Consider the following 21,886-nt stretch of genomic DNA (forward strand, 5'->3'; position numbering starts at 1 on the left):
CTGGGGGCGGGGCCTGGGGCCGGGAGCCGGCGGGAGGTGCCGGGCGAGGGGCGGCCCCAGTCCGGTACCGCGGGACCTGGCTCGGGACTCTGGGGCTGGTCCGACCCCGTGCTATGTGTCCCTGCCAGCAGCCGGGGGGTCCGGCCGCCCCGGCCCTCGGCATCACCCCTGGCACACGGCCCCGGCAGCGAGACCGTTGGCGGCGGCCGCAGGCTGCCGGAGTTCGGCCAGCGGCCTCGGGGAGTCCGGGCGGGGGGGGTGCCGGCTGCCGCTGGGCGAAAGCTGCCGCCGCCGCCACAGGCATCTGGAAGGTTCTGGCTCGTCCGTCCCCCCTCCGTCCTGGCCCTCTCCCCTCCGCCCTCCTGCCCTATAAATGCGGGCGTCAGCACGGAGACATCGACGGCATTGATAGTACGGGGTCATGCTGGGGCCTTGGCTTGTGCTCTTGGGGGGCCTGGCACTGGGCTGCCGGAGCGAGAGAGCCTTTCTAAAGCGTGCGGATGACAGCACCGGGCGTTGTACCTACTCCTTCACGGTGGCCAGCCCCGTCGAGGCCGCCTGCCCCAATGCCGGCGGCGGGCCCGAGCTGCGGGCAGAGCTGGCGTCCCTCGCCGCCCGCCTGAGCCGGCTGGAGAGCCGGGAGAGGGGCGCGGGGGGCTCGGGGCCACGCGGGGTTGAGGCGGGAGGAGCACGGGACTCCCAGCAAGCGGCCCCGGCCGGTGGCCTGGAGGGCGCTTATGGTGAGCTGCTTCGGGCTAATTCCCGGCTGGAGGAGGAGAAGGGGCGGCTGGAGCTGGAGAACGCAGAGCTGAGGAGGCGGCTGGAGAGCAGCGCCCAGGAGATCGCCCGGCTGCGGACCACCCGCTGCTCCCCCGGCGGAGAGGAGCCCGACCGCGAAGCCCTGCGTGTCCCCGGCAAAGGTAAGGGTCGGGGCTGGGACCCTGTGAGCAGCCCTGGCACCGAGTCTCCGCAGAACCTCTTCACTGCCGCCTGTGCAGTGCACCCCCTGCTGCCCCGTTCTTGGGGACCCCGGCAGGGCGCTCCTCTGCTGCAGTGCTCACCCGGGGGGTTTCACAACCCATTGCAGCAAACCCCCTCCCATTCCTAAATCAGGGCTGGCAGCCCGAGCCCACTCATCCCACCATCCACCCTGCAGCAGAGGGGGGAATGCAGGGGACTGTGCTCGTCTGGGGGCTTAGGAGATTCCCTGAAGGAACATTAAACTCCAGACCTGAGGGGCAACAGCATCAGCGGCTGCAGAGCAGCACCCCCATCAGCAGGTCACAGATGTGCTCTACTGCAGCAGCAGGCGGCACTGGACTCCTGACAGAGGTGCTGGTGGTGTGGGGGGGCAACAGTCCATCATGGAAACCCCCAACGGTGGGGTGGGCAGGTGTGGTGGTGAGGGGAGCTGGCTGAAACCCTGATCACACTGCACCTTGCCCCACCGCAGCCTCTCGCTGGAACCCGCAGCCCCTCACGTACCAGGAGTTGCAGTCGGAGAGGACAGAGGTTCCCGCATCCCACGTCCTGGAGGAAACTGCACTCAGCCGCCCGGGGACGGAGGACTCAGGTACTGCCACCGGCACGGCTGGCCCCATGCTTCCCTGCTAACAAACCCTGCCTGGTCCTCCTGAGGGGCTTGCCCAGGTGCAGCTGCTGCTGAGCAATAACCCCTTTCTGTTCCTTCCTGTCCCTGAGCAGGCTGCGGTGAGCTGGTGTGGGTTGGAGAGCCTGTTGTCTTCGGCCGGGCAGATTCCATCGCTGGCAAATACGGTGTGTGGATGAAGGACCCCGAACCCGTGCCCCCCTTCACGCGGGAGACCACCTGGCGCGTGGACACGGTGGGCACAGAGGTGCGCCAGCTCTTCCAGTACGAGGCAGCCGAGCAGCTGGCCCAGGGCTACCCTGCCAAGGTTCACATCCTGCCGCGGCCCCTGGAGAGCAATGGCGCTGTCATCTACCGCGGCGGGCTCTTCTTCCAGCCCCGCCGCTCCCATGCCGTGGCCCGCTACGACCTACGGACAGAGGCCATCACGGCCGAGAAGGAGATCCCTGATGCTGGCTACCATGGACAGTACCCTTACGCTTGGGGGGGCTACACCGATATTGATCTGGCCGTGGATGAGACGGGGCTCTGGGTGATCTACAGCACCGAGAAGGCTCGGGGGGCCATCGTCCTCTCCAAGCTGGACCCCGAGACACTGGAGATCCGTCAGACCTGGGAGACCAATATCCGCAAGCGGGGGGTGGACAACTCATTCATCATCTGTGGCACCCTCTACACCATCAGCAGCTACTCAGCGCCCAACACCACCATCAACTTTGCCTACAACACAACCACTGGCACCAGCCGGGCCCTCAGCATCCCCTTCCAGAACCGCTTCCGGTACCTTAACATGGTGGATTATAACCCCACCGAGCGGCAGCTCTTTGCCTGGGACAGCTTCAACATGGTCACCTACCCTGTCCGCCTCTCCCAGGTGTAAGCTGAGGCCATGCTGGCTCAGCTCCTCTGACACCTCTATATGCCTCAGCACCCTGCTTTGCTCCCCAGCTCCCTGCCCCAGCACAGCCAGGAGTGCCTCCTCAGCCAGCCCTAGGTAATGGTGGGGGTCACACGCTGCTCAGCTGCACCATGATGGGGCCACCAACATCCCCAGTGGCACCTCCGGCAACAGCCCACTGTGTGTGAGTGCAGTGGGGAGAAATTAAGTGCTTCTCTAGAGCCTGGTCAAGCCAATGGAGCGTCTTTCTGGGTTTTGAATGAACCACTCCTGCATCCGCTGGGAGCAACCATGGTGACCCCCCTGAATCTGAGGAGGGAGGGCTCAGGCAGTGAGCCCACCCAGTGAAGACTGGACAAGGCAGTGGTGGAGGTAGGGAGAGGCTGTCTGGGAAGGTCCCACCTTATGAATAAAAGCTTTCCCTGGTTGCAAGCAGCAACCCCCTCTGTGGGACCAAGGTTTGTGTTTCCAGGGTCTGGCTGAGCACGAGCACCACTGCTGCCCCTCAGACTCCCCTCAGCAGCAGCAGTTTTGGGGAGGCCTCCCCAGTTCATTCCAGCCTTGCAGAGGAGAGCAGCATTTGCCCACCACCAGCAGCCCTACAGAGTGGAGCTCCCCTGCTGAGAGCCCATAAGCCCTGCTGCATCCCACACTGTAGATGCCTGGGGCATTCCAGAGCTCAGCCACCTCCAAAAATTACCTGTTGGGATCAAATGCAGCAAGGAATACGGGCACTTATTGCACAACCCTTGTTTTACTGGGACAACAAAATAAGCCAAGAGAGCAGTGGTGAGGAAGGCTGGGAGAGCATCCTGCAGCCAAGCAGCCTCTTGGTGAGCCCAGCCCCTCTCAGCCATGTGCTTCAGGTTAATTGTCTGTGCCTGGCCACCTATGCAGTGTGGCCACTGTGGCCCCACTCCCCCTGCCAGGCCAAGCCACACTCTTCTATTTATTATAGAAGGTTTGTAGAAGGCTGTTTCTCCCCACTTCCCAGGCACTCGGGACAGATGGGACAGCAGCGGCCCCATCCCTGGGGGTGCACAGGGTGCCAGCCCAATAGGTGCCCACCACCACTGCTGCCTTGCACCTCATCTTTCCAAACCTGTTTTTTTCCGGGGGTTGGTGTGCCAGTGCCCCCCTTGATGTACCAAGAGGCTGAAGGTGCTGGGGGCAACCAGTAAAGCTTTGGCCTGGAAAACGCCACATTTGGGAGGCAGCTGCTGATGCAGCCAACCCCAAGAGCACCTTTATTTAGCATGTTGTGACATGACCACAACATTGAATCGAAATAAAAGTTAAAGCTTCAGCACTAACCCCCAGAGATTTACCACATGGGGAAGATTAGCGAGCTGCAGGTGGCTGGTGCCGGGGGCAGTGTGGGGTGGAAGGGGTGAGGACACTGAGGCTGTGCTGGGGGATTTGGCTGCTCACCAAAGGGAGGGGCCCCAGCTCAGAACCGACCCTGTTCTTGAAGGGTAGGAGACAAAGGGGTGCCAGGGAGTCGAAGACAGCGGGTGCCAGCTGCAGGCAGCCCACACTCCTCCATTGTGAGGGCTGCCCTGGTGAGTCCTGGGGGGAGGAACTGGAGGAGGACCCTGCCAGGCCACTGGGAGGGGCTGGGGAGGGTGTGGGATGAGACACATCCCATGGGGTTTCTGTTGTGTTTTAAACCCTGCTGGCAACTAAGTACCACATGGAATATAACCACCATAGAAGAGACAATATCCAATATTATACAGCATCATACAGCATATATTATACAATATTATACAGCATCATAATTTAATTCATTAGCCATTCTCACCCAAAATCTGATCTCCTTGAGGTACACTCCAAACTTCCCCATCCTCCCACATCACCCACGAAGTGCACCCAGGTCCCAAAGCAAAATCAATCCCATAAGTGAGTTTGACTTTGCCTGAGGCAGGAATAACCCAGACTGGTTTCCCCAGCAGATTCTTTATGTCCCTCTCTACAGTCTGTAAAAGTTGTGAATGGGCTGAGCCAGCCCTGTTGGCAGCTCCCCTGGTGTTGACCAACCAGGTGGCCTTTGCTAAGTGTGTATGTATCCGAATGTTTGAAGTCTCACTACCCTTTTCTCTGGGTGGTCCATTTTAAGTTCGATTTTCCCAGAGGCTGGTGCATGGTAGGGGGTGTGATATGCCGTGCTGTTTGGCCCAAGCATCTATAAGGTTACTCCAGAAATTAGTCCCGTTGTGTGACTTTTTCTGGTGTTTTCATCTCCACCCACGATAATGTCATCAGTGTTCTGGAGCTTGCCCCTGTGCCAGTGCAGTCTGGATCAGTCCATGGTAAGGCTGTGTTTCCAGCCCTGGGGCAGTCGGTTCCAAGTGAACTGGACACCCCTCCAAGTAGAAGCAAACTGTGGCCTGCACTCTGCTGCCAAAGGAATTGAGAAGAATGCATTGGCAATATCAATCGTGGCATACCACTTGGCTGCCTTTGACTCTAATTCATACTGAAGTTCTAGCATGTCCGGTATGGCAGCACTCAATGGTGGTGTGACTTCATTCAGGCCACGATAGTCTACTGTCTCTCCATTAGACTTTTCCACTGGCCATATGGGGCTATTGAAGGGCAAGCAGGTCCTACTGATCACTCCCTGACTCTCCAGTCTACAGATGAGCTTATGGATGGGAATCAGGGAGTCTTGGTTGGTGCGATATCGCCGCCGGTGCAGTGCTGTGGTCATGACTGGCACTTGTTGTTCTTTGACCTTCAGGAACCCCACAACCGAAGAGTCCTCTTTCACTACACAAGCTGACATTAGTGCCCACTTCTTCCATAGAGGGGTGATTGATAGCAGCACAGACTGGTCCTTTGTTTCATTTGCAGTGCCTGCTACTGCGGTTGGAGTGGCTGCAGTGTCTGTTGTCAGGGCTGGAGTAGCTTTGGTGTCTACTCCTTTGTCATCGGATCCAGAGACCTTTTCTCCCTGAGGGCAGTGGATAGTGTTGAGCAGGACTCTGTAGGCATGGGCCAGGCCCCAGCATGCTGCGGTGATTTGTGCTTCTCTGGTGTTGCCAGGACAACAGCATACTTTTTCCAAATGTTTTACTAGTTTTTCCAGATTCCACACTTGCTCAGGGATGAAGTTCCAAAGCACTGGAGGGGCCCACTCGCCTGGGTACGTGCCTATATTATCCCACACACCCTGCCACTCATAAGTATCCAGCCTTGGGGAAGATCTCTTGGTGGTGTTCTTAGATAGTTATTTAACCTTAAACAAGACCTGAATCACATGCAGCAACACACTGGTTCCTGGCAAAAGAACCAGGTTGGTTTCAAGGGTACTCAAACTCTTCAAAAATCTCAAATGCTGCTGTAAATAGCCTGGTGTGGGAGGAGAAGGTGTGGGTGAATGTCGCCTCCAGAGGCTGGTCCTCTGAGAAGGAAAGGCAAAGGATGTAACTGTTAATAGTTCCCATTACATGGCTGCAATGCTCAGTACAGGCACCACCAGATCAGTTTCACAACCAGCAATTCTATCATATCAGAAGCCATTATTGGAAAGTACAACAAAGCGAGAGCCTTAGCTCAGGCCCCATAGGTGACAAACATCCCCACAGGGAACACATACTGTGTTACACAATGTGACTACAGAGCAAGTGCAACAACTCAGAGAGCAAATAAATCAACAGTGTGACGAGTGGCTATTAATGCAGAACAATGAAAGCTTATAACAGGCTTTTTTGGCACACTCTGGTCAGATCTGTAATTTTCTCAACCCTTCGTGCCCCATATTGGGTGCCAAAAGGGACTGTTGTGCTTTAAGCCCAGCTGGTAACTCAGAACCACACAGCCGCTCGCTCGTATGCCTCCCTTTCCCAGGTGGGATGGGAAGGAGAATTGAAAGAATGTAAATCCCATGGATTGGGGTAAGAACAGTCCAGTAACTAAGGTATAATAAAATACTACTACTAATGATAATAACCGTAAAGGAAATAACAAAGAAATAGAAAACTAAAAGGGGAAAAAAACCCCAACACCAAATCAACAAATGCAAGTGATGCACAATACAACTGCTCACCACCTGCTGACCAATACCCAGCCAAACCCTAGCAGTGATCACTCCCTTACAGGTAACTCCCCCCAGTTTATATACTGGGCATGATGTGCTGTGGTATGGAATACCCTTTGGCTAGTTTGGGTCAGGTGTCCTGGCTGTGCTCTCTCCTGGCTCCGCTCCCTCCTGGCTTCATGTGCACCACCTCACTGGCAGAGCATGAGACTGAAAAGTCCTCGATCAGGGTAAGTGCTACTTAGGAACAACTAAAACATAATAATACAGCATTAGTATCAGACTAAATCCAAAACATTGCACTATACTAGTGTGGGTGACAGACAGAAGTAGTTAACTAAATGGATGCAGGCATTATCACCCTGGTCTGGCTTAAGCCTTGGGAGCGGTAAAGAAAATACCAGGTGCTGTTGCCCTGGACCGGCTCAAGCATTGGGAACCCTGAAGAAAACACCAGGTGTTAATGCCATGCTCGGGCCTAAGCCTTGGGAACTGTAAAGAGAACAATGAAAGGTGTGCCAAGAAGGCCAATGGCATCCTGGGGTGTATTAGAAGGGGGGTGGTTAGTAGGTTGAGAGAGGTCCTCCTTCCCCTCTACTCGGCCCTGGTGAGACCTCATCTGGAATATTGTGTCCAGTTCTGGGCCCCTCAGTTTAAGAAGGACAGGGACCTGCTGGAGAGAGTCCAGCGCAGGGCAACTAAGATGATTAAGGGAGTGGAGCATCTCCCTTATGAGGAAAGACTGAGGGAGCTGGGTCTCTATAGTTTGGAGAAGAGGAGACTGAGGGGTGACCTTATTAGTGTATATATATATAAAGGTGGAGTGTCACGAGGATGGAGCCAGGCTCTTCTCAGTGGCAAACAATGATAGGACAAGGGGCAATGGGTACAAATTGGAACACAAGAGGTTCCACTTAAACTCGAGAAGAAACTTATTCTCAGTGAGGGTGACAGAACACTGGAACAGGCTGCCCAGGGAGGTTGTGGAGTCTCCTTCTCTGGAGACATTCAAAACCCGCCTGGACACGTTCCTGTGTAACCTTATCTAGGTGTTCCTGCTCCGGCAGGGGGATTGGACTAGATGATCTTTTGAGGTCCCTTCCAATCTCTAACATACTGTGAAGGGTAAAGATTGGTTTGCAGAACAAAGCAGGCAGTTTGCAAGATAAAGCAGGATGTGCATCTCAGAATCAGACCAAACAGTGTGAATATTTGTAACCCTTAGTGGTTTTGCTAAATCGGGATGATAATGGAGTAAAAAAGTGGAAAGTTACTGTTTAGCGCTTAGTAGACTATAAAAGGGATTTGAGAGATGAAATAAAGGTCTTCATATTTCACCAGAGCTGGAGGCTGTCTTTGATAGGCACTTACCAGCTACTGGGTGAAACCAGGACAGGGACCAAGCTGGGGCTGCAGGTGGGACCCCAGCACATGGAGGCAAGATGCTGAAAGACCCTTTCTTGCTCCCTGGCAGGCCTGGTGCAGGGCTGGGACACTCACCACGAGCCAGCACCAGCAGAGGTGTCCCCACGCCATCAATGCGCCCTCACAGATGCCACAGGGCAGCCCGGTGGACCCAGCAAGTCCCTCCTGCCCTGCCAGCGGCACGGTCCTGCTCCATTTGTGCTGCATCAGCAGTGGTGCCATCTCAGCCATAGTGCTTGAGCCATATGGATCGGCAACACCTCCCGCCAGCCGCCATCAGCCACGTCATGTTCTCCAGAGCCAGGGGCCCGTGCCATGCCAGGAACCAGAGAGTGTTCTGAGCTGCATCACCTACACACTGCAGCGGGTTGTGCGCTGCACCCTGGACCTCACGGGCTGTGGGATGCCGCTCACCATGCCCCAGCGTGACTCCTTCTTCAGCTTCCTGAAGGGGGGCAGCCGTGCCTCCACCATTGACCGCAGGCCTACCCCCGCCATCTCAGCCAGCTGGGCAATGTATGGAGGACCCAGGTCTGCGCTGAGCTGGGTGCCCTGGTCCTGGTGTGCGGAGAGGGCACCCGCTGACCACTGACCGCAGCTGCTGCAATGAACTCGTGGTGCATTAGGGGCTCTCTTGGCCTCAGAAAGCACAGGTGCATAGGCCTGCCCTGGGAAGCAGCCTCAGCCCTGCAGCATCCCTCTGCCCTGCAGCAAAACCCCACTCGGGAACAGGCAGTTACAGAGGAACAAGGCAAACAGCAGGGTGATACCCAGGGCAGTAACGCTGGGGGTGGAAGGCAGCTACAGAGGTCACCCATGAAAAAGTAGGGTCTGTCATGTTCCCACTGGGGCCAGGAAGAGCAAGGCAGGCAGCCCCTGCCGGCACAGCACTGACTCCATCCAGCCATGGGCAGCCGGGCAAGCAGCCACCCAGCCAACACACTGAAAGCCTGCTGAGGATGGGAGAAGGACAGATCTGTCCCAGGACAGGATGGGAGGAGCCGGGAGCCCCACTTTACCCCACAGCTTCCCAGAGGCAAGACTCGAGCCCCAGCATGAAAGGGGGGGCTTGTTCAGAGGTCGCTGGGGAACAGCAGCACCAACAGCTTCTCTGTGAGTGGAGACACTGAGCACAGACAGCCCCAGCCCTTCCCACCATCCTGTTCTCTGCCAGCACCAGGATCTTTTCAGGCTGGGAAGTCCAATGCTTAATTAACTAAGCCAATGTACACAGGATTTGCAGAGAGCTGGGCTGGAGCTGAACAGCACTGAATACATGGCTCTACTTAACAGGCTTTGCAAAACAGCAAGGAGAGGCTCCCCCCTCCCGCACCGCAGCAAGAAGCCAGCTTGGGCCCAGGGGGTTGCTGGATTCTGGCCCAAGTCACATTTAACCCCTGCCCTTGGGAAAAGTTACCGTCTTTTTACAGACCAAATATTATTAAGGGGGGGGGAAAAGGTCAATTCTCCAAACAGAACAGTTCTGTAAGTCATGGGGGGGTCAGCACAATTATCTGTGAAGGCCAGAGCTCTAGATTACACACAAAGTCCCACTCAAAAAGGCAAGATCTATCTCAGTGCAAGTGGCCAGTTATCTAGTTAAATGGCACACAAATATTCAAGGAACCAGAGTCAGTGACTAACAGCTCAACCTGGCCTTACAGGCAGCTAGAGTTTGCTGCTGTTCGAGAGGCCCACATCAAAACTGAGTTATTCAGATGCAGAATATGCCCAATCATTTGCTTTCATGAAGTTTCTGCACAAATATTATCCCTGTTCTGCTCAGTACAAGAAACAGCTGAAAGCTTGGTATGTTCCCACAGCCGGCTGTGGGAAACTCGCCTGGCTTTGCTTGTAGCTTTACTGGAGAATTTAAGATTAATCCTTTCAGTGGCATTTCCTTAAACGTAGAAGAGTCTGGTGGAGGATACCCCATTTTTAGGATGTCCTTCCAAGATGAACCAGGCTAAAGATAGCCTCAAACCAGGGAAACATCTCAGCTACTCTTCTACAGCCCATCTGTAGATCAAGGCACCATCTATGATTGCTCAGTTCCCTTCATCCTCCTCTCCCTGAGCACTTACTGTAGCTGTGCTTGTACAGTTCTTGTATAAACAAAAAAGGTGATTTACCTGTGGTGTCACCTACTTGGAGGCTGCATCTGCCCATCGCTCTGTTTGTGGATTATGGCACCTTTGTTTACTCTATAATGCTGCAGTTCTACCCCTTGACAGACCCAGCCTCAGCAGGACACTTGCCCCTCTGGAGCCCCTGAACCTGGGTTCCTACCCCGCCAAGTGCAGGCAGCTCTGCCTGCTCCCACCCACTGCAGGGCTGGCAGCAGTGCCCCTGAGCAAAGGTGATCGGCACCACAATGAACGGTGCTTGCACAGCCACCCCTGGCTGCCTTCTCCTTCCTTTGCTGACATGCAGCACCAGCTAGTACCTTCTCCCAAGGCAGGAATTACTTCCCAGAGACCAAACAGTGTTTCTGGTGTTTGGTACCAGGTTCCCTCTGGGGTCCAGGGGACAGCAATCTGCTGCTCCTAACCCCACAAACTCAGGGCAGAAACCTGGGATGCTTTCCCCCCTGCAACTGAAAGACTGCAGGATGGTCAGCCCTCATCCTGCCCCACACTTAAAGGCTTGAGTCTGTAACTGTATGTTCTGAACATGTTGTAGTGAGTGTACGTTGCTTGCGAGCTGGGAAGGGAGCAGTTCAGGAGCAGCAGCAGAAGGAAGGCTCCTGCACCAACGTGAAGGATCTCATCAAGGCTCCCTCCTGCAGGAAACCTCTTGCCCCTCACTGTGAGGGTTCTGCTGATGCCTGTTGTCAGCCACCAGCTAAAATGAGTAACCAGCTGTGCCCATCCTCATCTCCTCTGACGAGCGGATCTTCTCTAGGAAGCCAGCAGCTCACCAACACACCGCAGAGGTAACATCTTGCAAACACAAGCTGCAGGTCCCATCCAGAGCTAGACAGAAGCCACATCCCCTTGCTGCAGAATGAGATCAAAAGCACCAGGGGAAACAGAAATAAGCCGTTTCAAACTGGTTTTCCTCACAAGTCTCTTCTCCCAGGCTGTCATGCACACTCTTTGCTCGGCACATGGTGTTCAGGCACTCTCCGTGCAACCTGCAGCACTGTGCTAATCACGAGATTACCCGGGGGCTTTATTTAGAGAATACTTTATTAGTTTCTGTAATCAAACCCATGTAAATAAGACCGTACATATTTCATACAGTGCGTTACCCCTGTACAAATGGAAAAAAAAAATTAAGTTTAACATTTCTAGACCAATATGGCTGTTAATTTCTGTACAATGCCAACTCACACTACAAGTGGGATACTTTTTTCCAAAGTTGACATCACAGCTAAAGTTTCCAAAAATTCAAATTATATATATATTTATATAAAAAGATAACCAATAGCAATTCACTAGGCATCGATAGCAGCAACAGCCTTTCCAGCTTCTGCAGTCATTTGAACAAAATTATACACATTAGACTCTCACCTCTTCCTTCCAAAACATGTAAAAAAAAAACCCAACCAACAAAAAACAAACCAAAAACCAAGAAAAACAAAAAAATCCCAGAAAAAAACAGCAAATTCTGCTACTGATGTGGTACCTGGTGCTTTTTATTAGCTTTTTCAATCATTGTCTGGAAAAAAACCTCTAGAATAACATTATTAAAAACAGCTCCAGTATAGCACAGTCACTACTACATATCATAAGCAGGTACAGGGTATCTTACATTCACAGAAGTATCATACAGTACTGTCCTACAGCTATAATACTAGAGGATACAATTAAAAAGGCATTTAATTTGACTTGATTCTACTTTCCAGCACACTGTGGGCAAGGAAGTGGTGCGACGTAGCTCTGATATAAAGAATGCACCTTGTAGATTAAACTCTCTTTAAGCCAGTAAGGTTTCTTTTATTCTCGTGGAACACTTCGAAGTGCTCACTGCTGTATACAGACATAAACTGGAAACCGTTTAGAAATCACTCGCATCATATAAAGATAGCTGGACAGAGGTGAACAGAACAAATCTGACTATTGATGCAATGAACCTTTCAATTCCAGAGGTGAACAACTGAGGGGCAGTGGGTGTAGAGAACAGGTGGCCAAGTAGCATTTTCATACGGTGATCTAAATGCAATATATTTTCACCCAAGAAGCAGCAGCCAGCAAAGCACTGCCTTCAGAGGGAAATTCAACGTCATCAGCATTACTCTGTGTTATGTTAGGTCACACAGCAAAGGCAATTTTGCCAGCTGTATGAATCCTTCTCTTTATTACAAGATAGAAGCTTCTTAAGTCACTAAAAACTTAACACATATTACTTAGCCCAGCACCATCTTCAAATCTGCATGTTCTCATATTCATGGGTTTATAAAAAGATAAATAGCAGCTGAAGATCAGAGCCTGAAGAAAATATGAGTATTCATCTTATCAGCTCCCTGACCACCTCCCCGCCGTTACTACTGCTCAACTTTTTTCACTTTGGGAAACATACAGGTGTGTAAGCCAGTACATGAGCACACGTGTAGAACGTGCACACACCAAAAGCAGCCTCCATGCTGTTAGAGCAGACACAAGTCCAAGGAGCCTAGAAGCTCAGCTGGATACACAGCAGTTTGCATCCGTAACTGCTGAAGGCTTCTATGTCACTTTACACTGTTCAGAGCCCTGCGGGGAGAGAACACTATTGTCTCTTCCTTTGGGCTAGAAATTCATGCTGCTGTCATCTCACCCACCCCCCCCTCTCACCCCCACCTCCATGGAAACACAGCCTCTAAGATTTTGTTTCTTCGGTTTTGATTGCCTGAGGTTTGATTGGTCCAGTTCTAACAGGTTTTGTTGCTGTAGCAGGCGCAGGGGTGGGCTTTTCCTCAGTTTTGTCCTGGCAGACTCCTGAAGAGTCAGCAATTGCCTCGGTGGGTTTGCTCCCATTCTCGTCCACTTTCTGCGCTTTGCCTCCTATGGGTTTGCTCTGTTGCTGCTGCTGCTGCTGCTGCTCAGAAAAGAATCTCTGGGTGGACTGAAGTACCTCTGCTCTCTGCTTTGCCTTAAGGAAGGGAGAAAATACGTTTACTGAAGAGAGGGCATTGGAATAAGAGTGACTTCATACAAGTATCTCCTAAATGAAAGAGGAAGGACTGACTGCAATGGCAAGACTCTTCTAGAAAGGCAGCATCCATCCAGCTGCTTCCTAGGTATCACTACATCTGTGCTCTTGGCTCCTCAGTAGTAGCTTAACATCATGACGAGGCTTCCCTTGCTCTTCCTAATCATCAACCCAGAAAAGAGGATCAAGGACAATAGTTCGAAGCATTATCTAACATCTTTTTATGACACTATTATTGCACAGTTCAAGAAGTGTAAGCACTACCTATAGCAGGCTCAAAACAAAGCTTCACTCCTCAGTGGAAGTCAGACATGACCAGAAGGCATGTGTGCCTGTACACCGCCCAAGCCCCAATACTACTGTCAGCACTGAGGGCCATGCCAGCTGTCATTTCTGCTGCCGTGTGGTCTGGACTTCTTGAGTGCAGGAGCTGTGTATCACACCAGCAGCATCTACTCTCAGCACCCAAATTCCTCCCCCAGCACACATCTCTGGACACAAGACTTCAGAGTCTACAACAGGAATGCAAGTGAACCAGGTTCAAGGTTGTGTTCTGTGTAAGCTGGGACCTTATCTGCTTCCCACTCAAAGTGGACATTCATCCCAGCAGCACAAACTACTGCCTGGCTTATTTCAAATTCCTGCTCTGAATCCTACCACTAACCTCGACTTACACCTGTGAAATTCAGCCTTTGTGACTATGTGTTTTATTTGTAGGTTTTACACTGTGCTGACCAGAGGCTTCAGAGATCAAGCACTTCGCTTTCCTGTCCAGGCTTAAGCAAACGCAGGAGCTGCAGTAAGAGCTCAATCTTGTGGAAGCTGCACAATTAAGGCCAACACAGTCAAATGCCTTTTTAAAATTAAAAAGGTGTATTTTAATACAAGGAGCCTCCAGTACAATACAGTCGCTAAGCTTCCACATACCTCTCTTTTTATGCTGTTTTACAGAAAACAGGGCAGGGGGGATGACGTGCAACAGCGAGACAAAAAAGCAAAAGCCTGGAACAAGAGGTCTTGGCTTTCATACTGTGTAGTTGCTCCAAGTAACTCAACCAGCAACAGAACAGAAAAACTGTGAACTCTGGTGTGCAGGACTGCAGCAACAGTCCACTTTTACTGGAGCCAGATGGACACCTGAAATCCTCTGCACACATTTCAGCCATGCCCTGAAGGCTAGAAGTCTGGAGGAACTGATCACAAGTAACCAAGTGTGACAAAATAACTCATATTGTTCTGAGCAGTGTTTTCAGGAAGATATGGAAAACAGGACTCTATAGTTGTATTTGCTATGACTGTCTAAACTAAATTTGTTAATATACTCATCAATATACTAAGCATCACCTGGTAAGTGTACAGCTAATAAACTGGTGGTAGAAAACTAAACGGACCAAGTACCTAGAATTTAAGGAGTAATCAACTATTTGGGATAACTGATTCTCCTACAAGGAGACATAACCAGGAAAAAAAACACATTCCTTTGCTTTTACACCTGAATGCATGGGTTGTGGCAAATGACAGTAGATGAAGAAGCTCCTTAGCACCATCTATCTGTACAAGCAACTTACTCTGCAGCAAACATGTGACGTGTACAATGGTGTCCTTGCACAGACACCCCATATGGCAGTACCGCATTGGTAAGAAGAGTTTGCCTCAACCTGAAGGGTCCCAAAGTGCTTTAACTCATCACCTGCTAGTGAAATGCAGCCACCTGTTCTGTGGAGCATAAGAAGTTACTGCATTCTACCACAGACAATTAATCACAGGCATTTCAAACCACTGACAGTTGAATTTCCAGAATCACCAAGTAATGAGGCTGGCTGGAACATGGGGGTTCAACAGTGGTGTTCAGAGCTGGGGAGGCAGATGTGAAAAGATAGCTAGCAGCAAGGTTTGCAGGCTTCATCACTTACTCAGAAAATCCAGGCTCTTGAAATCTAATTGTCAGATTGCCTTTGACAGCAGTGGCAGCTTCACAACTGCTGACCACAAGACCACTGGAGAGAGGAAGCTCCCTAAACTATCTTTAGTCTAAAGTTCTTATATAAAAAAAAACACCCAGGGCTTAGAGGAGGTCTGTGTTCAGCTGTTAGAGGCCCAGCTATACCGGCTTTGGGTCCAGAGGCATTTTAATCATGACATGATTTGCAGACACATTCCTGCCCTACAAGCTGTCAAGACTGAACTGGTGTTAACAGCACCGCTGTCCAAATACTAACCTTCATGTCTCGTTCAGCCTTCATCGCAGCCTGGGCCTGATTGCCTCTGGCTCCAGATACTGATCCACAAAGACCTCTGGCCACACGCGGTAAACGAGGGTGGCTCATAAGGCCTGTGGTCATCTGAGACGGCATCTGACTATGCAGTACTACTGGCAGCCTCTGAACAGGCGCTGGGAAGGTGTTAGTATATGGGGCTCTTACCAATGGAGGGAGCAGGTTAGGCTGAGAGAGAATCTAAGTGGGGGAAAAAAACAACAAAAAGAGACATTTTGCAATTAGAAAACTGCCAACTAGATTGCACGTTGGCATTATTTTAAATGGGGAAAAAGGTGCTGCTCTCCTGTCACATTCATGTCAAGAAAACAGGCTTTTATGTTAAGAGAGGCCATGTTTGAACTCCAGAAAAAAAACAGCCCTGTAGTGCCGCTGTACCTGAAAGTAGGACCAACTTCCACCCAGTGTGTAATAGGGGAGAAGACCCATGCCAGGCAGTGGAGGACTCACTAGCGAAAGGCAGCCCTGGAAAGGCGAGGTAGTTCCTGCTACTGGCAATCCAAAAATCAAATCTCAAATCCTACAAACACTCCAAATGCTGAAGACAGACAGAAATATCTATCCTACAGTTTTTGAGAGGCTGGATTTCCCTAGCAGCCTGGCTACCATCACTTGTAACAGGGATGCACCACCCTTGTAAGCTGTGCTTCTGGAACCCCAGAAGCACGTTAAATCCTTTGTAATCAGCCCTGCTTTGTTTGGACTCCAGAGATCCTTTCCAACCTCAACTGCTCCACCAATACTTTAGAAATGCATCTCAAACAAACAACTGCAAATTGGCTTTGTCTTCAAGCATTTAAAATATGCACTGGGACCCTTCTGAGACACAAAGCTGCTCCCCTTCCCCAACCAAATGATCTGGTTTTGCAAGATGAGGAGCATTACAGCTGCATGGGGAAGCCAGCGGAACAACAGTCTGTTCTACATGATTCACAAATTGCATTAAATTCCTCAGTGTGCAAGAACTCCCAAAATTAAACACACCACAAAACCTGTACTACTAGTTAGCAAGATCAGAGAGGGTTGTTTGTTATTTTTTTTTTCTTTCATCTTGAAATCATGCCATTTTGTTTTAAGGATTTAATTTTGTATCTCCCTATGACAAAACCTGAGGGAACACAGCCAAGTTAAGAGTCACCAGGTCATACAGAGAAATGGATTTGTTTGTAAGAAGCCAGCAGTCGCCTACCTGTGGTGCAAACTGTGCAGGAAACGGCTGTGTCATTCTCACAGCAGCAGCTGCTGACTGAAACTGCTTCTGGTAGACGATGCTGTTCATTTTATTGGACTGATTGTTAGGACTTGTAGAACTGGCCCTAAAGAAAAAAACACACCAGTTAGAATCACACTGCTCTCATTCAGATGTTTTTGCTTTTAGTTACACCTTAACTAGAAATTCAGCACTGTACAGAGAAAAATAATAGTGTCTTGGAGAAGCTGGTATCAGATATCCTTAGATATCCTTCATTATCTACCATTAATTTAAAATGCAGGCAAAATCAGAACTTAAGAATGCAAAGAGAAAAACCAGACATACTAGGATATGGAAAGATCCCAGGGTACAAAAGAGACTCTTCCCAAAAGCATTCGTAACACATCCTAATGGCGAAAGTGTTACCCTTCCTATCCCTGCTACCTTATGTTTAGTCCTACCCCTCTACAATGTTTGCTCTATTGTGTCAAGTTAAGAGCTTGTCACAACAGGCATTAAGCATGTGCAGCAGAATCTGCCACGTACAGCTCCAACCTGCTAACATTTCAAAATGCACTTGAAACATTTCAAGAATTCATGGAAAACACTCTTCCCATTTCATCTGGCTAAGAACGTGACCCTCCATTAAAACTTAAGAGGTGCTGAATCACTGTGAATTAAATGAAACATGAAAGGTTATCTGAGGGAAAGGCACTGAACAGCCCTCAGAAAGAGAAGAGCGAGCAGCCTATTTTTGGAAATGGAGCTTTTACTTGCAGAGTGTATGAGTGATACTTGTAATGTAAAATGAGCAGTGGGGCTCCAGTGGCAAGGAAGCCAGCCATACTCAATACATACCACCATTTTATAAGCTTAAAGAAGTCTTTGTTTAGTTTTCACTTTGAGCTCGTGAGATCTACTATGCTTTTGTCGATCTTCCCAGTACTCTACACTTCAGAGCAAAAGCTTATGCTAAGCCCTGCTTTGACTGCTAGGGGAAAGAGACATCTCATGTGGAATCTCTAAGATATACACTATCAAGACAACTGTCTTAAATGCTGACTAAACTTGCAAATCCAAGTTTCTTCTTTTTATTCCTTCACTTTTTACTCAGGTAAAGTATTGGAAGCATGACTTCAGCACTGAGTTCAAAAATCTCATTTCCACCTCACTAGAAAAGCATGAACCCTGTCAGTTCGCTACAGTGAAACCCACCAAATATCATTACTATGCACAGGAGCACAGTTTTCAAGAACAGAGCTATCTTGTAGCGAAGTTTTGTTTTCAAGTTCTTTCAGGCCACTAACTTCATCCTGGAGCAGCCCAATAGGTCTACCTTGAAGTGCATCTGTATGAGCAAGATTCTATCAATTCTGTCAATTAACCAAGTGAACCTGCAAACAGCGTACTAATTTCACTCGTGAGAGGCCTACAGATCTTGCAGTGATTCTCAGCTCTCTAACAGAAATGTTGCCACAACTGCAGTGTAAGCCTTTAAGTGTTTTTACCTTGAGCAGTGCAATTAAGATAAACTGTCTTAGTTTTATACCAAACTACTTTTTCCCCTACCATGCCTATACTTTCCAGGTACAATCCCAGGTAGTTCTACATGCCTTGTTTAGTGTCACAGCAATGTACTATTGGCCAACTACAGCATATCTGATGACCTACTGGAATGCTGCTTTTAAGCCAAGATTAAGCACTGCATTTTTGTATTAGTAGCCCCATACCTCATACCTTTCAGAATTGTCTGCTCATGCATGACTAGGTACATTTTCTAGCTCTGATTTCAAGGAATTCTGAGCTTAAGAGATTTACCGGAAGGGACTGGAGGTTGGAGTAGTACTTCTACCAGTAACTGGTGGTGTTCCAGGTTTAACATCGATGCCACCTCCAAAGGCCTTCAGGTCCATTTCTGATATCTGAAAAACAACCAACATGTTAATTCTAGTTCGAAGAAATACTATGTTTACTAAGAAACTGTTAGCTTACCTCACAACTTTTCTCTGTGAAAATAGGTCATTTAAGTGGAGGTGAAAGCCAGATTGCAAAATGGTTTATTATTACTAAGACAGCTCCAGCACTACAACACCTCTGTGTACAATTTTTCTGCACTATTTGGCACTTCAAGCAATGGCAATGACTTTCTAACTTGATCTTCCTGCATAATGAAAAGGGATTTGTGACTTAGTTATCCGGCCCTAAAAAAGTGCTTCAGGGTTATTTCCTTCCCCATCTCAGGTATCATATGAAAATTTTTAAATATAATCCTGAAAAATGCTGAAGACTGACATAAAATAATCCAGTTTCATAAAAAAATAAAAAGCACAGCAAAAATGAAGCTGTCATTTATGCGAAAAAACCTCTAGACTAATTGGAGCAATAAATCTTGTATGTTATTTTTGCAGGTACACTCAACAGAGTAAGTTAAGTCTCTGGGACCTTTCCACACATGGCCATGAAGCATAACAGCAACAATAATCAGTTAAATACAAGTGGCTGGTTTAAGCTGACTTTCCTTAGCAGGAACATGATGGAACCCTTAACAGGCAGGGAAGTCACTTAAGGCCACCATGCCACTGCAGTTCTTGTTTCTTGTTGAAGTGTTAGTTTTCCAATGACAAATTACTGTCTTCCAGCCATAGCAAGAAACATGCTGCTGCTTAGATAGGCTCATACGAATTATAGAGGTGAAAATACTTGGCCAGATCCTATGAAGCTAGAAAATGTCATGGTGCAAAAATCTCCATATACTCTGGTGGGTGACAGGATGAAAACTTCATTTAGGTGATCTGGAAGTCTGGTTTCCATTACTGCTGAAGACATGGAATTAACAACTGAGATAAATTTTTCTGATCACAGCTGTAAACCATTGGGACAACAGGGTCATTTTATACTAAAAAGCACCCTAAAATGTAGGCCATGAGATACAAGGATTTCAGGTGCAATCCCCGAGTTTATTCCCTGCGCTGGTGAAAGACCTTGCTGTAGCTGACAAAAAACTCAGCTGTGTTCATGTCCACTGTTGCCATTCACTGTCACTTGAAAGTATGCTGCAACTGTGTTGGGCTGCATACTATCTGAAAATCCCAGGTGCCTGCAAATCTGTGAGTCCATCTAAGAGACATTGACTGGAAGCCAGCTCCATACATCCCCTCATTAACAATTACCACAGCAGCTCCAGGTAAAGGCTAGCACAGGATTCCCTCCTAGATATTCAAGTTTCTTGCACTATTTCAGTGTTATCTTCTTACTGGAGCTGTCACTAAAAAAGTTCTCTTCTGCTGCAAACCCAGCCTTTTACATATCAAAGGTCCTGCCTTTCATACAGTGCTGTGTTCTCAATATACACCTTGCTATGGCCTCCAGCATGTAGAAAGGAAGCCTCCAGCAACATAAGAAGAGTTTAATTCTGGTTTAAGGTCACAGCCAATACAGAGTCCATTGAAGCCACTAAAACTCCAATTCATTGCACTGGAAAGACTTTATTGCATACAACTCACTCCTTTGTGAGACCAAACTGCGATAAATACATGCATGATCACAATCATAAACTAGCCCTAACAGTGTAATGTTGTTTGCCTGCTGCTCTAATAATGGCTCTATACTATCTTCTGCATGGTTTCTACATGAAATATCCTATACAGAGCCATGATCAAACTAGATATTCCTGCAGTGCAAATGGACTAGTATCAGCTTAACTACAAAAACTCACCTAAACCTTTACAAAATGCACAGACTCAGTCACGAAGGACCTAACCTTGACTGGCTTTTCTAGCTTCCCCTCCCTACCTTTTGAAGTGAAATCAGATTTTTAGATGCAAGGTCAGCATGGGTTGCCACACCAATTCTATAAGATAGGAATCAGTTGTGCTTAATTTTTGTACTGTAGATACCAATATTGTTACCTTTCCAGTTGCAGCAATCATGCTGTGCTGAGTTCCTGCTGGGATCAACCCTCTGAAAGGCTGGGTTACTTGTGCAGGTCTGCTTAGATTCTGAGCCTGCGCTTGTGGTGGTGTGTGCTGTAGTGGTGGTTGTAAAGATTGGGGTAGGGCAATAAGTGGCTGTGCTGTGGACCCAAAGTTGGGCAAAGAAATCTGTGATCCTGGCAAAGGTACCGTCACCTGGAAGAAAGTACAAAACCAACAGTAACGTATACACAGGGGCCATTATTTAACTTTCTTTACTAGCTCTATAATTTCTTAATGAGTTTGTACATTCATCCAGAGAGCTGCAAAATGTTTAGCCTGTCCTTATAATCAGTTTTAATGGCATTAGTGTCTCTGCTTTTCAGAAACAAAGCTGCATGTTAGTTCCTAACTCATAATTCAACATGATTTCATTGTATCAAGAAGTAAATTAATTTCAGCTCAAAATTTACTTCAAATACTTTTAGTCATCCTAAGGACACTGTTTGAGAAGAAAACTAGATCTTACATTCCTGGACTCCCAACAACCAGAAGTCCCTGCTTAACAGAAGCCACCACCAAACACCATGCTGTCCCTTGCTTGCATTAACAGGGCGTGCTGTGGGCTGAAAACACCACACAATGGTAGCGATAAATGTGAAAATACCACAGCAGTGACCTGACTGACAGGAGTTACTGCATTTCCTAGTCTGACCATCAATCCACAGCCTGCAAAATGATATTCTAAGTGCAACCAGAAGAATGATATTGTCCAGATGTGAAAGACTTCCTACGGTTCTGAAGGGTAACACATTAAATGTATAGAGACACACAAGCTTGAACACATTAAAAGAACTAACCCTTCTAAAATATCTTTAAAATCTTATGCTAGATTTCCAACAGAAATCTGACCCTTCTAGATTTGTCTTGGCGACTTTTCATGTATATGTACTATAATAGACCAGTTCATCACAGAGCTCTTTTTTTTTTAAGGCCGCTTATATAAAAATTGCACCAGAAGACGGAAACCACACAACAGCATTCTGTGGATACAACAGACTCCCTGCACACATCAAATTAGCAGTTCTTTCACAAAAGAATTAAAAAAAATTTAAAATTCACTAGAGTTTATTTTACAAACGTCCTGACGTAAGGTTATTGGTTACTGACTTGGCTCTCTTGTTTGCATGTATGATCATCCGTCTGCTGACCTTTTTTTTTTCTGCATATATGGTATCATTGCCATATGCAGCAGCTCTGAAGCTCCATCTCAATCAGATTTGATATTAACAATTAGGCTGCACTAAGCATATGGAGTTTGTCTGTCTCTCTCTAGACGCCATCGCTGATACCTGTCCTCATAAAGGCAGTATATGCCTCAATCAATTAGCAACATC

General features: G+C 48.7%; 2 protein-coding genes across 15 annotated transcripts in view; one reads left to right on the plus strand and one right to left on the minus strand.

Moving 5' to 3' along the window:
* The first annotated feature begins 130 nt into the window (after positions 1–130).
* On the plus strand, positions 131–2,946 carry MYOC (myocilin). The gene is made up of 3 exons (XM_061345432.1): positions 131–920; positions 1,454–1,573; positions 1,705–2,946. The coding sequence occupies exons 1-3, from the start codon at positions 422–424 to the stop codon at positions 2,487–2,489; spliced, it is 1,404 nt and encodes a 467-aa protein (XP_061201416.1). The 5' UTR covers positions 131–421; the 3' UTR covers positions 2,490–2,946.
* Positions 2,947–11,147: 8,201 nt separating this feature from the next.
* Positions 11,148–21,886, minus strand: part of PRRC2C (proline rich coiled-coil 2C) — a 78,781-nt gene continuing 68,042 nt past the window's right edge. For 10 of the 14 annotated variants that reach the window (XM_061345453.1, XM_061345457.1, XM_061345460.1 and 7 more), the window contains 5 exons: positions 20,487–20,705; positions 18,397–18,500; positions 16,576–16,702; positions 15,330–15,566; positions 11,148–13,050 (listed from right to left, as the gene is read on the minus strand). In XM_061345453.1, coding sequence (XP_061201437.1) covers positions 12,778–13,050; positions 15,330–15,566; positions 16,576–16,702; positions 18,397–18,500; positions 20,487–20,705 — 960 coding nt within the window. In that variant the 3' untranslated portion in view covers positions 11,148–12,777. The remainder of the gene's footprint in view (positions 13,051–15,329; positions 15,567–16,575; positions 16,703–18,396; positions 18,501–20,486; positions 20,706–21,886) is intronic. The other 4 variants (XM_061345465.1, XM_061345464.1, XM_061345463.1 and 1 more) reach the window with 1 other exon arrangement.

The sequence above is a fragment of the Neopsephotus bourkii genome, unplaced genomic scaffold (genome assembly GCF_033783945.1).
Source record: "Neopsephotus bourkii isolate Nb327-2 ecotype Australia unplaced genomic scaffold, CSIRO-AGI_Nbou_v1 NB_234, whole genome shotgun sequence".
In the NCBI taxonomy this organism is placed as follows: Eukaryota; Metazoa; Chordata; class Aves; order Psittaciformes; family Psittacidae; genus Neopsephotus; species Neopsephotus bourkii.

Excerpts from the sequence above, each read along its gene's own strand:
- MYOC (XM_061345432.1), top strand. The coding sequence starts at position 422 with ATGCTGGGGCCTTGGCTTGTGCTCTTGGGGGGCCTGGCACTGGGCTGC. Across the intron at positions 921-1,453 it reads CCTGCGTGTCCCCGGCAAAG|CCTCTCGCTGGAACCCGCAG; the intron begins GTAAGGGTCGGG and ends GCCCCACCGCAG. Across the intron at positions 1,574-1,704 it reads CCCGGGGACGGAGGACTCAG|GCTGCGGTGAGCTGGTGTGG; the intron begins GTACTGCCACCG and ends GTCCCTGAGCAG.